The 18,434-nt window shown below is 34.8% G+C and overlaps 1 protein-coding gene across 3 annotated transcripts in view; it reads right to left on the bottom strand.

Annotated features, from left to right (window-relative positions):
- Positions 1 to 18,434, bottom strand: part of LOC124534078 (unconventional myosin IC) — a 60,712-nt gene that overhangs the window by 6,835 nt on the left and 35,443 nt on the right. For all 3 annotated transcript variants that reach the window (XM_047109744.1, XM_047109743.1, XM_047109745.1), the window contains 10 exons: positions 14,183 to 14,339; positions 12,326 to 12,441; positions 4,579 to 4,649; positions 3,829 to 4,220; positions 3,273 to 3,485; positions 2,539 to 2,801; positions 2,190 to 2,359; positions 1,727 to 1,881; positions 1,043 to 1,183; positions 343 to 484 (listed from right to left, as the gene is read on the bottom strand). In XM_047109744.1, the coding sequence (XP_046965700.1) occupies positions 343 to 484; positions 1,043 to 1,183; positions 1,727 to 1,881; positions 2,190 to 2,359; positions 2,539 to 2,801; positions 3,273 to 3,485; positions 3,829 to 4,220; positions 4,579 to 4,649; positions 12,326 to 12,441; positions 14,183 to 14,339 (1,820 nt within the window). The remainder of the gene's footprint in view (positions 1 to 342; positions 485 to 1,042; positions 1,184 to 1,726; positions 1,882 to 2,189; positions 2,360 to 2,538; positions 2,802 to 3,272; positions 3,486 to 3,828; positions 4,221 to 4,578; positions 4,650 to 12,325; positions 12,442 to 14,182; positions 14,340 to 18,434) is intronic.

Genomic DNA, 18,434 nt, shown 5'->3' with positions numbered 1-18,434 from the left:
AAAAAATCAAAATCAAAGTATACTTTATTCAAGTGGGCTTTTACAAGCACATTTGAATCGTCATTTAACAATTAAGTGAAGCTACCACCGGTTCGGAAAGTAGATTCTACCGAGAAGAACCGGCAAGAAACTCAGTAGTTACTCTTTTTCAACATTTAAAAAAAATACAGTCATGTTAGTTAATTTTGAAGTTAATACAATTATTAAATTAATATATCCTGCCTGGAAGTCAACAGGTATTAATAAAACAAACTAGTTTAGAAAAGAACGGATTAGACAAATCTGACACAGCTTTCTTATTATATAATATTTTTAGGACAAGTTGTAAAACTAAGTACTTACTAGGAGTTTTAAAATCATTGGGCTTGATGCATCGGATGTAGGACGGCTCCTTGCTGCTCAGGATCTTGATGAGTTCATTCAGTGAGTTCTTGAATTGAGTGATGGCTGTCTCTGGGCGTTTCTTGCTTGCCAGGTTGAGGTCCTGAGGAAAAGTTTATTTTAACAGCCACAGTTCTTTACCGATGTAAATTAGCCAAATGTGTACATATTATAGTGGAAAAGAATGGATGCAAACATAATTGCACTGAATCGCTAATTAACTGTCATAGTTAAATAAGATGACAACTGATATAATCAGTTCAGAGTGCTCAGGCGCAGGACTTTACGTGCTTTTTGACGGAAGACATTTAAACATGGTCAACCTCAAACTACGCACTGTTACAGGAAATCCTTTAGAGGAAAACGAGATTATGCTTTATTGAACTGACCAAAAATTAGAATTAAAAAATATTATTTTTGTGTAGAGTAATTACCAATATGGAGCCTGTTTAAAATCCTTTCAACATTTAAATAAATGGAAAAACATTGAGAAACTCTCTATATAGTGCTAATGTTTAAATTATATTTAGTATGTATTGATTGATTGCTTTTGATTACCTTTACTTCCAATTAATTATATAGTATAGGGATTAAGTGTCATTACAATTTCATGATATGTAAAACAAGTTTCATATTGAAGTATTTTTGACAAATGTGTCACCTTAAAGCAATCTCCAGCGATGTTGTTTCCACTGGACGCCATGACGCTTTGCAAGTCTCGGAACAACAGATCGTTGTTCTTTTCTATGAAGGTGTTGACGTTGTACGTCACGTCGCCTGCGTAGTGGACCAGGCAGAATTCCTGGTAAAAAAGATTTACATTTCATGAATATATTATGAAGTACGATTTCTGGATTCCTATATTAATGGAAAAGTTATTACTTAAAATGTCTTGCCAGTAGAGATTTTATGTTCGGCATATTTTATACTGATTTTGAAATTCTTTGTAATTGATCTAACATATTCAAAATGTGACAACAACAACAATAACAGCCTGTAAATTTCCGACTGCTGTACTAAGGCCTCCATCACGCTGTACCAATGTACATTGGTGGAATACACATGTGGCAGAATTTCTATGTAATTTGACACATGCATGTTCACGATGTTTCACCGCTGAGAACGAGATGAATTATAAACACAAATTAAGCACAAGAAAACAGTTGATGATTGTTTGGGCTAGAACCCGCAAACGTCGGTTAAGATGCACGCGTTCTACCCACTGGGCCATCTCGCCTTCGACTCAACTTGAAATCGTCATCGAATTTAAGTCTAGTAAGGACATAGTTTATACAAAGATAAGCCTGACCTGATCTTATTTTAGAGAATTTTATAAATCACTCACATCACGGCCCATAAGTTTCTGGGTTCGCGAGTCGACCTTCTGATGCGACTTGTAGTGCGCGTGTCCGTCCAGACGTTGGGACAACTTTTCCAGGAAGCTGAGGTCTGTCGCGTCTCCGGGGCGCAGACATTCGTCGTCCAGGATCGATATTATACCTAAATGAACATTACAATCTTTATTATTTTTACTAATCTGTCAAGATTTTTTAACTCAGTGCAAAATGCATATTTATTATTATGATTATTTTTTGCGCGAGTTTTTTTTAATTCTAGGCAGTATATAGAACAGAATATTAGATTTACTGGCGAGATAAATAAAAGATCGAAACCAGAATCCAAATAAGAGTCGGAAAAGAATGATGCATTAAATGTTCTTCAAATTACTTTGAGTATTTCCAAAGTAATAATATTTCGTTTAGTAAGAGGAAGTTTTGTATAAGATTTGGTAAGCTCGTAATTTATACCTCTATGTCTTTCTTCAATGAGATCACAAATTATGATGTTGTTGAAGTACTCGACCGGTTCCCATTCGATGCCCTCACGCAGGTACTCCTCCTGTTCTGACTTTAGAGTCAGCTGGATAAACAGCTGCTGTAGTTTTTCATTGCAGAAGTTGATGCAGAATTGCTCAAAGCTAGGGAGAAATTAGATAATATAATAATAACAGTCTATATCGATTCATTCGTTCACTATAGTTCAAACGATGTTTTTTGCTAAAAGTCTTTAATCAAATGGTTAATTAAAAGGCACTTTTTTATTTTTTTAAATTTGTTGTTACCTTGAAATAACATAGGCAACAAGTTAGTATCTTACCTATTTTTTGGGAAAATCTCGAATCCATAGATATCAAGTATTCCAATGACAGATGCACGAGGATCTTTTTCCTTGGGGGCCAACGAAGAGTTGACTCTGGAGACGAGCCATCTGAAGTGCTTCTCGTACAAAGCCTTGGCGAGCGCATCTCGTGCGTATTGCGCCTGTTCTAGGTCAAGGGGCGTGGTGACCACATCTCCACGAGCCTCGATGGTGCGGCTGGTCAGGGCTTCTCGAAGTTTAGTTGTGTTTATTTTCAAAAGCTATGGCGTGAGAAATGTATTATTACTGTATTTGTTTATTTACTTAGTGTAGTTTGAATTGTTTAGTTTATTTTCTAATGCGATAAAATTATCTTAAAAGTAACTTTATTGAATTACTAGCGACTAGCTCCGGCTTCGCACGGATGCATTACTAATAGTAAATATTCTACAGAATTTACGACATCATATTAGAAACATCTAAAATTATCAGTGTTTCTTTACTATGTAATCCATGTGTTATATATAAAAACCTTCCACTCTATCCATTAAAAGAATCGCATCAAAATCCTTTACGTAATTTTAAAGATCTAAGCATACATAGGTACAGACAGCGGTAAGCGACTTTGATTTATACTATATAATGATTAGCGAAAAGCAGATGCTAGCTAAGAATGTATAACTAATATTTTAGAAAAATTATTCCCAAGACCCCAATAAAAATATCGAATGAATTTACAAATGATCATTTACCTCAGCCACGTTTCCACTGTTGGCATCGTGATTTAGTATCTCAGCGTAACCTTTATCGTTCTGAACAAACTTCACGTTTCCGAGGTGCAACACGCTGGCGACTATCTCGAACATCTCCGTTTGCTCATTATCAGCTATCTCGATAATCTTCATCGCTTCCCTGACGGTACGGAATTGTTCCGCGTCATTCATCTTCTGACTATTTGGAGTAACCTATGGGTGATACATAATTTCCTTAAAGTATTACTGTTTTTTGGGCTATAGGTTTACGGACGAGCATATGGGCTACCTGATGGTAAGTGGTCATCTCCGTCCAATACATTGGCACTGTTATAAATATTAACAATTCCTTACATCGCCAATGCGCCGTCAAACTTGGGAACAAAAATGTTATGTCCTTTGTGCCTGTATTTACACTCTGGTCTCTGAGTACTGTTGTGTGGCGGTAGAATATCTGATGAGTGGGTGGTTCCTCACCAGACGGGCTTGCACAAAACCATACCACCAAGTAAAAACTATTATATCGACTACAAATATAAAGTTTTAATAGACTCACCATGTCAGTTGTGTATTTGTAAACTTCCGGTCTTCCCTGTAGCCTCAAGTGCTTCAGCAATTCCTGATCACCACCAGCGAGTAACTGGTAGAAGATATGGAAGTTCCTTTCACCAGACATCTGGCTAACTACTCTCGACTTTTCCAACAAGTAGTTTAGGATGTGTCCGCCTTCGGGGGCTCCTTCGTAGTTGAACTGAATGTCCATGTACTTGCCAAATCGACTGGAGTTGTCATTCCTGTGTGTCTTGGCGTTACCGAAGGCTTCCAGTAAGGGATTACTTTGTAACAGTTTGTCTTTGACATTTTCCACGTTGCGTAAGTGGTTGGTACGTGCCGCGATGTATTCAAGGACCTTTTTGGATGCTTCAGTCTTACCAGATCCAGATTCACCTGTTACGAAGAAGTTTTTTTCATTAGAAAAGATCAAAAATTATGTATGTGTGTGCTAGCATTGAAGAGTTTTGGGGTAGGTTATACATACGACATATTAAATTAATAATATTATACATATTAACACAATTTCACGTGTCATGATTTAATTTATATATAGTATAGTATAGAATTATAAATAGCTCATCTGATACTAAGTGGTCACCACCCTCTATAGATATTAGCGCTGGAGGAAATATTAAACCTTACATGCTCAATGCGACACCAAGTTTGGAAGTTTAGATGTTTGAGGCTGTAGTTATACTGGCTCACTTGTATATGTAAATGATTTTTCATATATTAATAACGTGACATCTACCTGAGATCAAGATGCATTGTTCTCTATGTTCATATATCAAAGATCTGTACGCATTATCGGCGATAGCGAATCTGTAACAAAAAACGTATTATTAGTTACTAAATGTTAAGTTAAAGAATCATTATTAATTGAGTTTTAATTTTGCAGTCCTATTAAACATATTTTTTGGAAAATTGGCAAAGGATTTGATTAACAGTGGGTTTTGCATGTTGTCACGCTTAATTAATTGAAAAAGATATGTGATAAAGGTTTCGGAGAATTATATACGAGATATTCTGTGAAATTATTAGGTAATAAAAAACTGACTTACAACTGACAACCTTATAAATTATAATAAATAATAATAACAATCTGTAAATTTCCCACTGCTGGACAAAGGCCTTTTCTTCCTTTGAGGAGAGGTTAAGAGCATATTTCACCACCCTGCGCCGATGCGTTTTGGTGGCAGAATTTCGTTAAAATTAGACATATGCAGATTTACTCGCGATGTTTTCCTTCACCACCTAGCTCGAGATGAATAATAAACATAAATTAAGCACATGAAAATTCAGTAGTGCTTGCTTGGGTTTGAACCTCATATAATAGTGATTTTTAGAGACATCAACTAGTTTCATTTCTTTATTCTTTCTTAGCTTATAAAGCAACATTCGAAACAAATATATTGTATATACTGTATTTAATACTTAAACATTATCACAAATATTTATAACGTTGTCTTAAATTTTCGCGATTATTACACATTTAAATAAAACTAATTATAACGGATGAATCGCGTATATTAATTATTTTTAAACATCCCGACGTTTCGAGCACTTTGCAGTGTTCGTGGTCACGGGTAGACTAAGATGACATTTGTCTATTTGAAGAACAAAGGAAATATTATTAACAACTACCGCCAACGATTTCTCAATTGATGTCTTGAGTAACGTTCCGGTTGCACGCAGAAGGCACTAACTGTATCTTTAGGTCTTGCAGTCTGTTGGATTTGGGATTTTAAATTTTTAATAAGTGGATCCCAGGTGTTAGAAAGTCTCCAACCATCTTCTCTATTGAAGTTCGGATGTTTTTGAATTTCAATAGCCTCGCGTATCATTCTAGGAATGAATCTGTGTTCTCTAGCGAGGATCTGTGGTTTATCAAATCGGATAAAATGGTTAGGTTTATCCAGAGCATGTTCACAGACTGCAGACTTTGAAGAACGCCTATTTTTGACATCTCCTATATGTTCCTTGACCCTGGTACCGATGCTTCTCTTTGTTTGGCCTATGTAAGATAAACCACACTCACATTCGAGTTTATATACTCCTGCAGTTTGTAAAGGGATATTACTCTTGATAGGTCTCAAGAACTGGCTCACTTTCTTATGAGGCTTGTAAACGGTTTTAATCGAAGCTCGCTTCAAGATGTTGCCAATCCTGTCTGTAACTCCTTTCACATACGGTAGAAATGCAGGTTGTCGCTCAACTGTGGGTGGCTTGGTATGGCTTCTGCGATGCTGGCGAGGCACGGGCAGCTTGTTCTGGTGGAGTGCAAGCTTGACCTGACGTAGCTCGTCCTCTAGGTGTTCAGCATCGCAGAGATGGTGGGCTCTCTGAAACAAAGATTTGCCAACGGTAGCTAACTGACTAGGGTGGTGGTGCGAGTCACCATTGAGGTATTTGTTGGTGTGTGTGGGTTTCCTATAAACTGTGTGACTTAATGTATTATCAGGATTCTTGATAATAAGGATATCAAGGAAAGCTAAAGAATTATTTGCCTCTAATTCCATAGTAAATTGAATGTTTTTATTTATAGAATTAAGATGTACTAAAAATGCAGATGTCAGATCACTAGGTAATATTGTGAAAGTGTCATCTACGTACCGTTTATAAAACCTAGGTGTTATTGGTCCGGAGCGAAGAGCCCTCTCCTCCAGGTCTTCCATGAATAAATCGGCGACCACGGGGGATACTGGAGAACCCATGGCTACTCCGTCAACTTGTACATAGAATTCATCATTCCACAATAAATAACCCGATGTGAGGCAGTGATGTAACAGCTCTGCATATTCAATAGGCATGTTGTGTGTCTGTAGCTTCCTCTTAACAATTTCGATGCAGTCTTGTATGGGTAAGCATGTAAACAATGACTGGACATCAAAACTAACCATTTTCTCGTTGTTGGTTAATTTAAGGTCTTTGATTTCACCAACAAACTGGTAAGAATCCTTGACATACGCCGCAGTGTGTCCTCGGAGGGGTGATAATATCCTTGCTATGTGTTGAGCCAATCTATATGTTGGTGTATCGATTTGGCTTACAATAGGACGCAGCGGAGCACCAGTTTTATGGATCTTAGGTAACCCATACAGTTTTGGCGGCTTTGCACATGTAGGCACGAGTGATTTTTTGTCCAGATTTAATTTCTCTTGATGTTTTGATATTAACGCGGATGTCTTTTTAAGAATATTATTTGTAGGATCTTTATTTACTTTTTTATAAGTTTTAACATCCGATAGAATCGCGGAAATTTTCTGGTTATAATCACACGTATCCATCACAACGGTCGCGTTTCCCTTATCTGCTCGGAGGACTGTAATGTCTTTATTGTTGCGTAGGTTCTTCAGAGCAATAGATTCATCACGAGTAAGGTTTCTTTTCGGTGGCCGGCTTCGACGTAAAACACTCGAGATGTCCTGTCGAATAGCTTCCGAGTCTTCCTTTGTGATGTTATTTTTGAAAAGACACTCCTCCACATTGCAAATAATGTCTTCAAACGGTATTTTGGATGGAGCCGGTGCAAAATTTAAGCCTTTATTTAAGATCCTCGCTAGAGAACACAGATTCATTCCTAGAATGATACGCGAGGCTATTGAAATTCAAAAACATCCGAACTTCAATAGAGAAGATGGTTGGAGACTTTCTAACACCTGGGATCCACTTATTAAAAATTTAAAATCCCAAATCCAACAGACTGCAAGACCTAAAGATACAGTTAGTGCCTTCTGCGTGCAACCGGAACGTTACTCAAGACATCAATTGAGAAATCGTTGGCGGTAGTTGTTAATAATATTTCCTTTGTTCTTCAAATAGACAAATGTCATCTTAGTCTACCCGTGACCACGAACACTGCAAAGTGCTCGAAACGTCGGGATGTTTAAAAATAATTAATATACGCGATTCATCCGTTATAATTAGTTTTATTTAAATATTTATAACGTCCAATATATCGTTAATTTTCGCATAATGTAGTCATTTTATCGTCGATATTGACCAGTCTATCGCTCTTAAGTGCTGATAACGAGATACCGGTGTGTATGAAACAATTCGAGTCGCTATGAAGTAATAGCCACAATTATTATCTTAGAAAGGTACCTATATAGATATGACTGAATTAAAATGATGTGTCACACATTCTAAATTCTTGTAATGTAATTTTATTTTATTGGCAAGGAAGCATTCATAATCAGAGAATCAGTATTTTAATCGATTTCAGTTTCACTAAGCAAAGAAATTTGTGCTGTATGATATTGACCATTTTTGAAATTATCTATATCAAAATCAAAATAAACTTTATTTAAGTAGGCTTTTGCAAGAACTTTTGAATCGCCATTTATTAATTAAGTGAAGCTACCACCGGTTCGGAAAGTAGATTCTACCCAGAAGAAAAGGCAAGAGTTAGAGTAATCTATAGTTAAACTGGCAGAATCACCTTCAAACCTACTACTAATTGCAATACTAAGTATTCATTTGACGGTAGAATATGTGATGAATATTATATACTAAAAAGGCCTGCACATTTTCATCATTTCATAAATGAATCATTTGTACGGCAGCTATTTAAATTTCGATAAATTTTTAAATGCTTAAATATCGTTCATCCAGAACGACATCGTCACAAATAGTTTGTCAAACTATTGAAACAATAATTCTGACAATATTACTCTAGAAAGTATGTAAGAAACGAGATCGTTTAGAATGAAAAAGTCATTTTAGAGATTTTTGTAATTGTGACGATGTCGTTCTGGATGAGCGATATATACAAATATGAACTAAAACTAGTTACTGTATAAATCTGGACCGCGTGGAATGGCAGCAAGAATGCTAGCAGCATTTCCCCGTTGAATCGCAATTCCGATCCTCTGGGCAAAAAACGAACCAGCCCTTCTGTCACCAGTGGAGGCGATGAGGCGAGGTGTTAAACTTTTGATGAAGCTTTTTGCACCACTACTCCAAGGGCCAAGCGTTTCGACAGCAAATATATAGACAGTAGATATATTCAGTTAATTTATTATCGTCAATTAGAAGCGTCGGTTTCTCATTCAACGGACTATGGAAGAAAATATAACTGCATTTATATTCAGGCACAGGTTACATAATAAATGATATATGCTGCATTCTACAGTATTTGCGTGTTACCGAAACCATATGAGGTACTGTTAATGCCTATATTCATTAAATGTTTAATCCGTCATGATACGCTCCTTTAATTTTATTGTTGTTATTATTCATGTATGTAAAAATGATTTATGTTAAGACCTGAATTACTATGCATAAAGTCGAATATATTTTTTTTGAAAACAACATTTATGTTTGGAAATTTATTATATAGTTTAGCTTTTCGAATTTGGAAAAATGACTAGATGTTAATTTTACTCAAGTGTATTTAGGTCTAATATATATGTGTGATTTTCGAGTCTTTATAATTCACGTGCTAGTTGATGGAGATGATGTATCGTAAGAAATGCAGTAGAGTGTGTATATCAGTCAGTGTGTATAGGTCATTTACGATCTTTAACTTATTGACAGTCTGTGACACTCATCTATTATAACTTAGATTAAAAAAAAATGTGAGACAACATCCCATACATTACTCTGATCCCAATGTAAGTAGCCAAGGCACTTGTGTTATGGGAAATCGGAAATAGCGGCGGTACCACAAACACACAGACCCAAGACAACATAGAAAACTAATGATAATCTACATCGATCGCCAGGAATCGAACCCGGGACGTCGGAGTGGGGTACCCATGGAAACCGGTGTACACGCCACTCGACCTCCATGGTCGAGTGGTGGATAAAAAAAACTTTAATGATGGATAAGTAAATGTCTATAAATATCTATAATATTTCACAGAAATTCTGCCACATGTGTATTCCACCAACCCGCATTGGAACAGCGTGGTGGAATATGTTCCAAACCTTCTCCTCAAAGGTAGAGGAGGCCTTTAGCCCAGCAGTGGGAATTTACAGGCTGTTGTTGTTGTTGTTGTTGTTGTTGAAGTAAATATCAAATAGTACAGCTCAAAATATTTGTTTCACGAATTTTATTTGCTTAAATATGATTATAATTATTGCACTGCGAAAAGAAGGGCCGGCTTTTTTTAAATAAAAACAATCAATCAAAAAACAATCTTCCGCTGTTATTTATGTTACTGCACTGCACATTGTTACTATGTGAAAAAAGGTATAACGTTTATACTTTAAACCTCATTATTCAAAATACGATTTGGACGTTTTAGTGATTCTTTATTTCCATTGCCGACATTTCTAGAAACTCAATGTATACGTATATTTATTATACAATTAATGTACCTTAACAATTAAATGCATACTTTTGTTATCTACACTTTAATGGAAAATGTGTTTCGAGTACATAGATTACAATGAGTATACGTGATACAAGTATTATTGATACGATATCGAATATTATTGCCTTTATATAAATATGCCTTCCAAAGCTTTTATTTGGTAAATAAACCTACTATTTAACACTAAACTAGTTCCTATACCAAGTCGTATTTTTTTTATGGTACAGGTTAGCGTACGAGCATATGGGCTACCTGATGGTAAGTGGTCACCATCACCCATAGACCATGACGCTGTAAGAAACATTAACTATTTATTTATTTATTTATTTATTTATTAAGATACACCATCGACTTATCATAATAACTAACACAATATTATAATGCACTAAATATACAATCCAGTATGATTTGCCTTTACAGGTGTATACAACATTGTTGGCATTTGTTTGTGTGCGATTACATTATTATATTCCTTACATCGTTAATGTGCCACCAACTTTGGGAACTAAGATGTTACGTCCCTTGTGCCTGTAGTTACACTGGCTCACTCACCCTTCATACCGAAAACACAACAATATTGAGTACTGTTATTTGGCGGTAGAATAACTATCACGTATTGATATTTGCCGAATTTTTCTCTTCTTACTTCTCGAGCACCATTCTGCCATATAGGCATTGGTAAATATACATATTTTTGGTAGTATGGCACAATTTCATTAGAGACGAGTTTTCCTCACGATGTTTTCCTTTACAGAGTAAGAGGTCAAAGTCAAGGTCAAAGTTGTCCATGTTTGTTGACTTTGAATTTTAATGTTAAAAAGGAGTAATTGCTGTTTCTTGCCGGTTCGTCTCGGTAGAATCTATATTCCGAACTGGTGGTAGCTTTACATAATATGGCTAGATGATATAGCATTATGAAATTTAGGTGTTTTTATTAATAGGTCATTTCAAGTAGTAGACAATAGTATAACAGACTAGTATTTCTAGTGAAGTTTAGGCAAGGCCAAAGTATTATATGAAGTAGAATATATTTTGTCTGTACTTGATATGACTAATATTTTTTTTTTGTAATTAAAAAAAAACGATTATATTTGACTGAGATATAATTACTTAACTTTTCTTCAATGATGAGTGAGCAGTATTTGATTTTGGAACGTAGCCTTATTCATGCATGTGATAAGGGAGATTAAATATTTTTGAATTCGAAAATTAAAATGATGTCAAAATGTTCTTATTGTATCAACATTTTCAATATTTATTTACAGACGAGTTACGGTAGGTTAATTAAAGAACCACTTGACCATAAGATCACTAAAGCCACATGACTTTGTATGGTTTTTATGGTAAAATGTGATAATAAGCCGTTTTAAAGAGTCGCTTTATGGACAGGTCTCTAGTTAATTAACTTACTTGTTCTCCCGTTTAATATGCTGAACGATACAATGTCTTAGCAGGTAATTTGACCTGTCTGACTGTCAAAGAATCCTAGCTATGTGAAAGTCGCCAGTTCGATTCGGTGTCCTATTGTCGTAATTACTTTTAACAGCGAATTATTTATACTGAAATTCCGTGTGGGAAAATTTCAGATATATTCCAAAATTAGGAAAGTAAACTGTCTGACTGTCAAAGAATCCTAATGAGGTAAAAGTTGCCAGTTCGATCCGGTGCCTTATTGTCGTGTCTAGTTTTAATAGCGAATTATTTATACTGAACCAGCTGAGGGAAAATTCCAGAAGCATTTAAAAATTAGGTAAGTAAACTATCTCACTATCAAAGAATCCTAACTAGGTAAAATTCGCCAGTTAGATCCGGTGTCCTCTTGTCGTATCTACTTGTAACAGCGAATTATTTAAACTGAAATTCCATGTGGAAAAATTCCAGAAATATCCCAAAATTAGGAAAGTAAACTCTCTGACTGTCAAAGAATCCTAACTAGGTAAAAGTCGCCAGTTCGATCCGGTGTCCTGTTGTCGTGCCTACTTTTAATAGCGAATTATTTATACTGAACCAGCTGTGGGAAAATTCCAGAAATATTTCATAATTTGGTAAGTGCTTGGATCCACTGGATTATGTGGGTCTTTGCTCTCTAAAAGTCAACTAGGTTATCTCTGCTCTGTCTTACTAGGATTATAACTATTGTCTAAGTTAGTGTATTTTATAAACTGAATTGATACTTACACGTGCGGTGGAGCTTCAAAGAAAGCTTTCTTGTAATATAACTTTTGTTTTTCTTCAGTGTAGATCGGCAGGTTCTTGTATGGATTCACGGATATCAGCACATTTCCGATGTACGTCTATAACAAAATAAACACATTATTTATATTAATTATTAATAATTCATTCATATATAACCCTAGATGTCGCCAGTGGCTTTAGAGGTTATCCTCAAAGTTAGACATAAAAGTAGACACCCTACCTAGGAGTTCAATTTTCGTTTCATACCAAATATTATCAAATTTGACTAAGTGGTTATAACAGCAGACTAATGCATTTATGATATTAATAAAGACGTATAAAATTCTACTCGATTATTTAATAACTCATAAAAACATAATGTAGTCTTAAATTTTACTGACTGACTGACTGACAGACAGACTGAACAGTCTACCCGTGACCACGAACGCTGTAAAGAAGTCGAAACGTCGGGATGCCAAAAATAATTAATATACGCGATTCAAATCCGTTATTACTAGTTTTATTTAAACATTAATGTAATTAAATATCGAGGAGATAGAAAAGTTTGATTCATGTTAATGTCCTTGTTTTTAAAATTATCATTTATAATTACGACAGATTAAAACAAAAGTTGCAGCAAAAACAAAACGATTCGTTGTTCTCACCGATGGTAGCATTGAATTCTACGCGTGATTCAAGTTTTGAAAGTGATCTTGTAATGCATTCTGATAGGAATATTTTTAACGACTAGTTCGTAGCTCAAAAATCTGTTCCGAATCCTAAAAGATATCATGTTCACTACGCTTCGTTATTATAGGAACCGGGTATTGTGCCAGTTGATTGACACGTTGAGTCGTATTTTTTAAAGAAAACGTTATAATTTTATCTGATAGGTCAAAGCAAAAAAATTTTTTGGACAATTGACCGATAGAGCCATCCCCGTTCCTTTATCGGACTACTAGGCGCATACAAAAGTTTCATCCATTCATTGTTGACATACCCAAAAGTCGAACTACACGATTTGTCAGCTCGTTTTTGGTAAGAGTCGCTAAGATTTGAAACGACCTGCATCTGTTTTTCCTTATACAAGTTGAACTCCCGAGCCTTTAAAAGTAGAGTGAACAGGTTTCTTTTGGATGGGCGTGTACCACCTTCGTCTTTATCTACACTTTCCATCAAGTGAGATGGAAGACAAATGCCTATTTCATACAAATACGTCAAAAATTTTAAATATGTACATTAGGTATCTTAAACATTAGTAGGCCAGGTATATCCGGCTCCGGGCGTATGTACGTGAGACCTATTAACTGATGTCTTCGTATTTCTCGTTATATGTGTCGCCCTTAAACTTGTTAACTTTGCGAACCGATCACACAGGTTTAGTGACTTTTTATGGCACAATTAATTCGCCGTATACAACTCGTTTCCCAAAACGTTAATAAAGGAGTTGTAATGTCTTGAAACTAATTTAGGTGCATATGTTTGTTAAACTATAAAACCAAATCATTTTTTTTTAATTTGACACTCCCATAGCGTGTAAAAAATGTAACTAATGGTAGATACAAATTTATCAGCTGAATTTCAATTATGGATTTTTCACAGGTTTTTAGAAAGAAATAATCAAGTTTATCATAGCAATTGATTTAAGATAGATGGTCTAAATAATAAAACGAGAAATTATGTAATCCATCTAACCATGCCTATGTGCTTAATTTTATATAAAAAGTAGATATATATTATTGAGGAAAGAAGGGGCGAAGAAGAAGGAACCTTGATGAAGGCACATTGATGACATCGATGATGATGGCGCGACGGCCACAGAAGAATAAAGAAATATGGGTAATATCTTCATAAACTTACGTAAATAATGTTCTCATGGAATCGTTTCTTCAAGTTGTCAATGAAGGCTGCTTCGGAACGGAAGTCTTCGAGCAGTACGAAGTCCTGTACGCCCACCCGCTCCCGATGCTGTAGGGCGTGCTCCATCACGCCTTGCACGGACACCGGACGCAGGTATCTAGAACCAGAAATGATAATCAAAAAAATCTTCATCATCATCATCATCATCAACAGCCTATTTTTGTCCACTGCTGGACATAGGCCTCTCCCAGTGCACGCCACTGTGGTCTTTCGTTTTATATTTCATAAAAATCTAATTTAATAAAATGCTTCTTAGAAACTACGCCGTATTGCCACAATTGGTGATAGGAGGGCTGGTTCTTTTTAGGCCAGAGGATCGGATTTACGATTCAACGGAGAAACTATGCATTTCATATTTGTATATATCTAAGAACTTGGAAGTTATTAACTGTTACGTTAATAAACGATTAGTATCTTTATATATAAAAAAAATATATTTATCTTTAAGTATATGTATGTCGTATGTTTCCTTATGCTAGGAATATATCAAATTAGCCAAAGTAATAAGTGCCCATGTCAAAATATGATTGTCTGTGGTTATTACATAAGAAATGCGAAATAGCTCTGTTTTGTTTGTCTGTCTTTGCATGTAATAATTATGTACAGTGTAATTAGTAGTTAAATAAGACAAAAACTCAACGATAACAAAGCGCGTTAATGCTAAACAAAAATGTACGACGAATAATCGTTTTACATAAAACGTCAGACTTTAGACTATTCAGACGACAAACAAAATGATTTGTCAAATGAATTATTCATGTAACTAGAAGTTAGTGTAAATATGACTCAGGATATTGCCAAAATACATCGCAGAATTTGTCATTTTTTTATCAAATCCGTTGTTGGTTGATTTCCTCGTATCATATTGTGATATACTAGTTGTCACTTGCGTCTTATAGGTTAGTCGTTACTCGTGCTCAGCGGTGAAAAAAACATCGTAAAGAAACCAGCATGTGACAAATTTCATAGAAATTCTGCCACATGTGTATTCCACCAACCCGCATTGGAACAGAGTCGTGGAATATGTTCCAAAGCTTCTTCTCAAAGGGAGAGCAGGCCTTTAGCCCAGTAGTGGGAATATACAGGCTGTTGTTGTTGTTACTCGTTAGGTATAAAATAGTTTACTATCGGCTACGGAGCTTAAGGTCGCTACACGCCAAATTTCATCAAAATGGGTACAATGGTTTGTCCATGAAAGAGCAAACAGACTGAAATACAAAGGGACAGATAGGCAGAGATATTTTTTCATTTATATTATTAGTATCGATAACTTCGTGGTCTTATATTAAAATTCTATACATTCTCGAAAGCAAGTTGTTCGGGCTATTTGTAATGCAATGTCAAAATAAGCTGGAAGGAACCTAGGATATAACATTATTCTGTGGCTTTATTGTTACGAAGATTACTCAATTAATCCGGATTCAGCTTGTCACTTAAAACATTGATTAACTTTGTCTGACCTATAAATTTGACGCCTACTGCTTTTTTATATATGTGATATACATATTTATATTTCGAAGATTCTTGGAGCCTAATAATACATATGATTATTTATTAAACAGTTTGTCTTCATAACTGATATTAAAATTATAGTTTGATGTAAATGCAACTTTGATTCCGCCAAAGATGTTTTGGCTGAGAGGGCAGAATTCAAGTAACCCCAGATTTTATCAGATACCGGAACACTGCAATGTTTTTGTTTCTTATCTATTCTTTTGGTGCAGTCTTGGACTATCTCATGTACGTACATATTACGTGATAGGTTTGACGATTCACAAAAACGCCTATTAAAACAACAATCGCAATACTATAGATTCCTACCAAATTATTTATACGAATTTTTAGCGACATGTTATGACATTTCTATATATTATTATTTCGAATTATGTATTAAAAGGTATACTTAAAATTTATTTCAGTAAATTTATACTTTAGATTGGGCCAATATGTGTTCTCGACAAATCATTACATAGTATAAAACAAAGTCGCTTACTGCTATCTGTCCCTATGTATGCTTAGATCTTTCACATTTCGCAACGGATTTTCATGCGGTTTTTTTAATAGATTCAGTGATTCCAGAGGAATGATTTTGTATATAATACATGGACAATATAGTAAAGAAACAAGGAAAAATCTGAAGTATGTTTAGTATCAGCATCGCATCCGAACGAAGCCGGGGCGGTTCGCTACTTACTTATAAAAAAATTAATTGAAAACAATACTGTATTTTTATATTTTTTTGTAATGAGACAACATGTTTTTTTTTTATCGAACATATTAATAAGGTGTCATCGATTTTTTAATGGATGTCGATAGTAATTGCTTCAAACTCGGAGTGTGTTAAAAATGACCTTTTATCAGTGTGTCTTGAAGACAGCGGAAGGCGTGTTATTGTTGATACGGATACGTCATTCTCGTTTCTCTCGTATCGAGTAGATAACTTTGCACAGAGATATGTACTTGAACATGATTAATTTTATTTGTTTTTTTTTATATGCCAGCATCGCTATTTGTTTACTTGGTAGTCAAGTTGGTCGCCAAGTTGGTCGCCAAGGTGGTCGCCAAGTTGATCGCCAAGGTGGTCGCCAAGTTTGTAGCCAATTTGGTCGCTAAGTTGGTAGCCAAGTTGGCCGCCAACTGGTACTAACCGTATATTCAATCGCCAAGCAGCAATGCTTAGTATAGTTGTCTTCCGGTTTGATGAGTGAGTATGAAAAATTATATGCACAAGACAATATTTTAGATACTAAAGTTGGCGGCGTATTGGCGATGTAAGAACCGATCAATCAGGCCCATTTGCGCTTCCGTCTATTGAAAATTATTGTTATTTTGAATACTTAGTCTCTCTTTTTGAAAATAAGTTCACTTCGTTAAAGAAACGTGTATGAATCCCTTTCGATCGTTCTTTTGAAGAGAAGATTAACTCAACTAGCTGATTCAAGGCGGAACAGAGGATATACGTTTGGAGTGAGTAAGTATTCTCACGTCGAACTCAAAATACCACTAAGCCAATATACATAAAACTTGTACCAGAAGATGCAAAACGTTTTAAAGATTTAAGTATGTATTATAGATCTGTTTTTTTATGAAGGCACGCCCCTCAACGTTAAATTATTGACATGCATGAGTGACGCTCGAGTTTCGAGAGACCAACATAATATATTATATATTCGGCTAAGAGGAACGACAGCAAAAAATTAAAAATTAAATTAAATTAGTTCATTAAAATATTTTTAAAAGTAATTAATTTAACGTGGAGAAGCTTCGTGTATTAATAGTTCTATTTTTAATAAGAAGCTATGTTTTGGAGTAATATTTCGTGAATTATAAAATAACATATTTTTGATATATGAATCAGATATACTTTTAGTAAAATACATGTTGATTACCAAGCAGGATATATTATATACATATATAATTGTATTTGGCTAACATGATATTGTACTTTAAATTTGGAAAAAAAAACATAGTTTGTAAAATGACTACTCAAAAAGCCTAGTTGAATAAAATCAAATCAAAATAAACTTTATTCAAGTAGGCTTATACAAGCACTTTTGAATCGTCATTTTACAATTAAGTGAAGCTACCACCGGTTCGGAAAGTAGATTCTACCGAGAAGAACCGGCAAGAAAATCAGTAGTTACTCTTTTTTAACATTTAAAAAATACAAAGTCATATTAGTTAAATACATTTATTTGATTATTATATTTTGATTTTATAAAGTTTTCCTTCAAATTGTTAGCCCTATAAACCAAATAAAGCCAACTAAAATTTGCATACTGATAAATAATCTAATATTTCTCGTGTAGGAGATAGTGAATATCTAAACACAATTACGTGTACACAAAAAGTACAAAAACATCACGTAACCGATAAGTAATCGCTTTGTAACGACAGTGTAAAATTAATTTTTATAGTAATAAAGTATTAGCCGAAATTATTATTTAATTTTTATCAGTCAAAATGACATTTTATTTTTTAATTTACTATTTTGTTAAAAAATAATAAATAATATAGATAAAAATTCAATCGCAGCGCTTTCGGGTTTTGTCAAACCATTAAACCCACAAAAAAATATCATCAAAATGGGACCTGCATTTTCTAAGACGTCCAGTCATACACACAAGTACAGAATAATTATATATACAAAGATATATAATGTTACTGGACTTACCGCTCACGTTGTTTCAAA

This window comes from Vanessa cardui, chromosome 12 (genome assembly GCF_905220365.1).
Source record: "Vanessa cardui chromosome 12, ilVanCard2.1, whole genome shotgun sequence".
NCBI lineage: Eukaryota > Metazoa > Arthropoda > Insecta > Lepidoptera > Nymphalidae > Vanessa > Vanessa cardui.
This window is presented reverse-complemented; position numbering and strand designations above follow the sequence as displayed.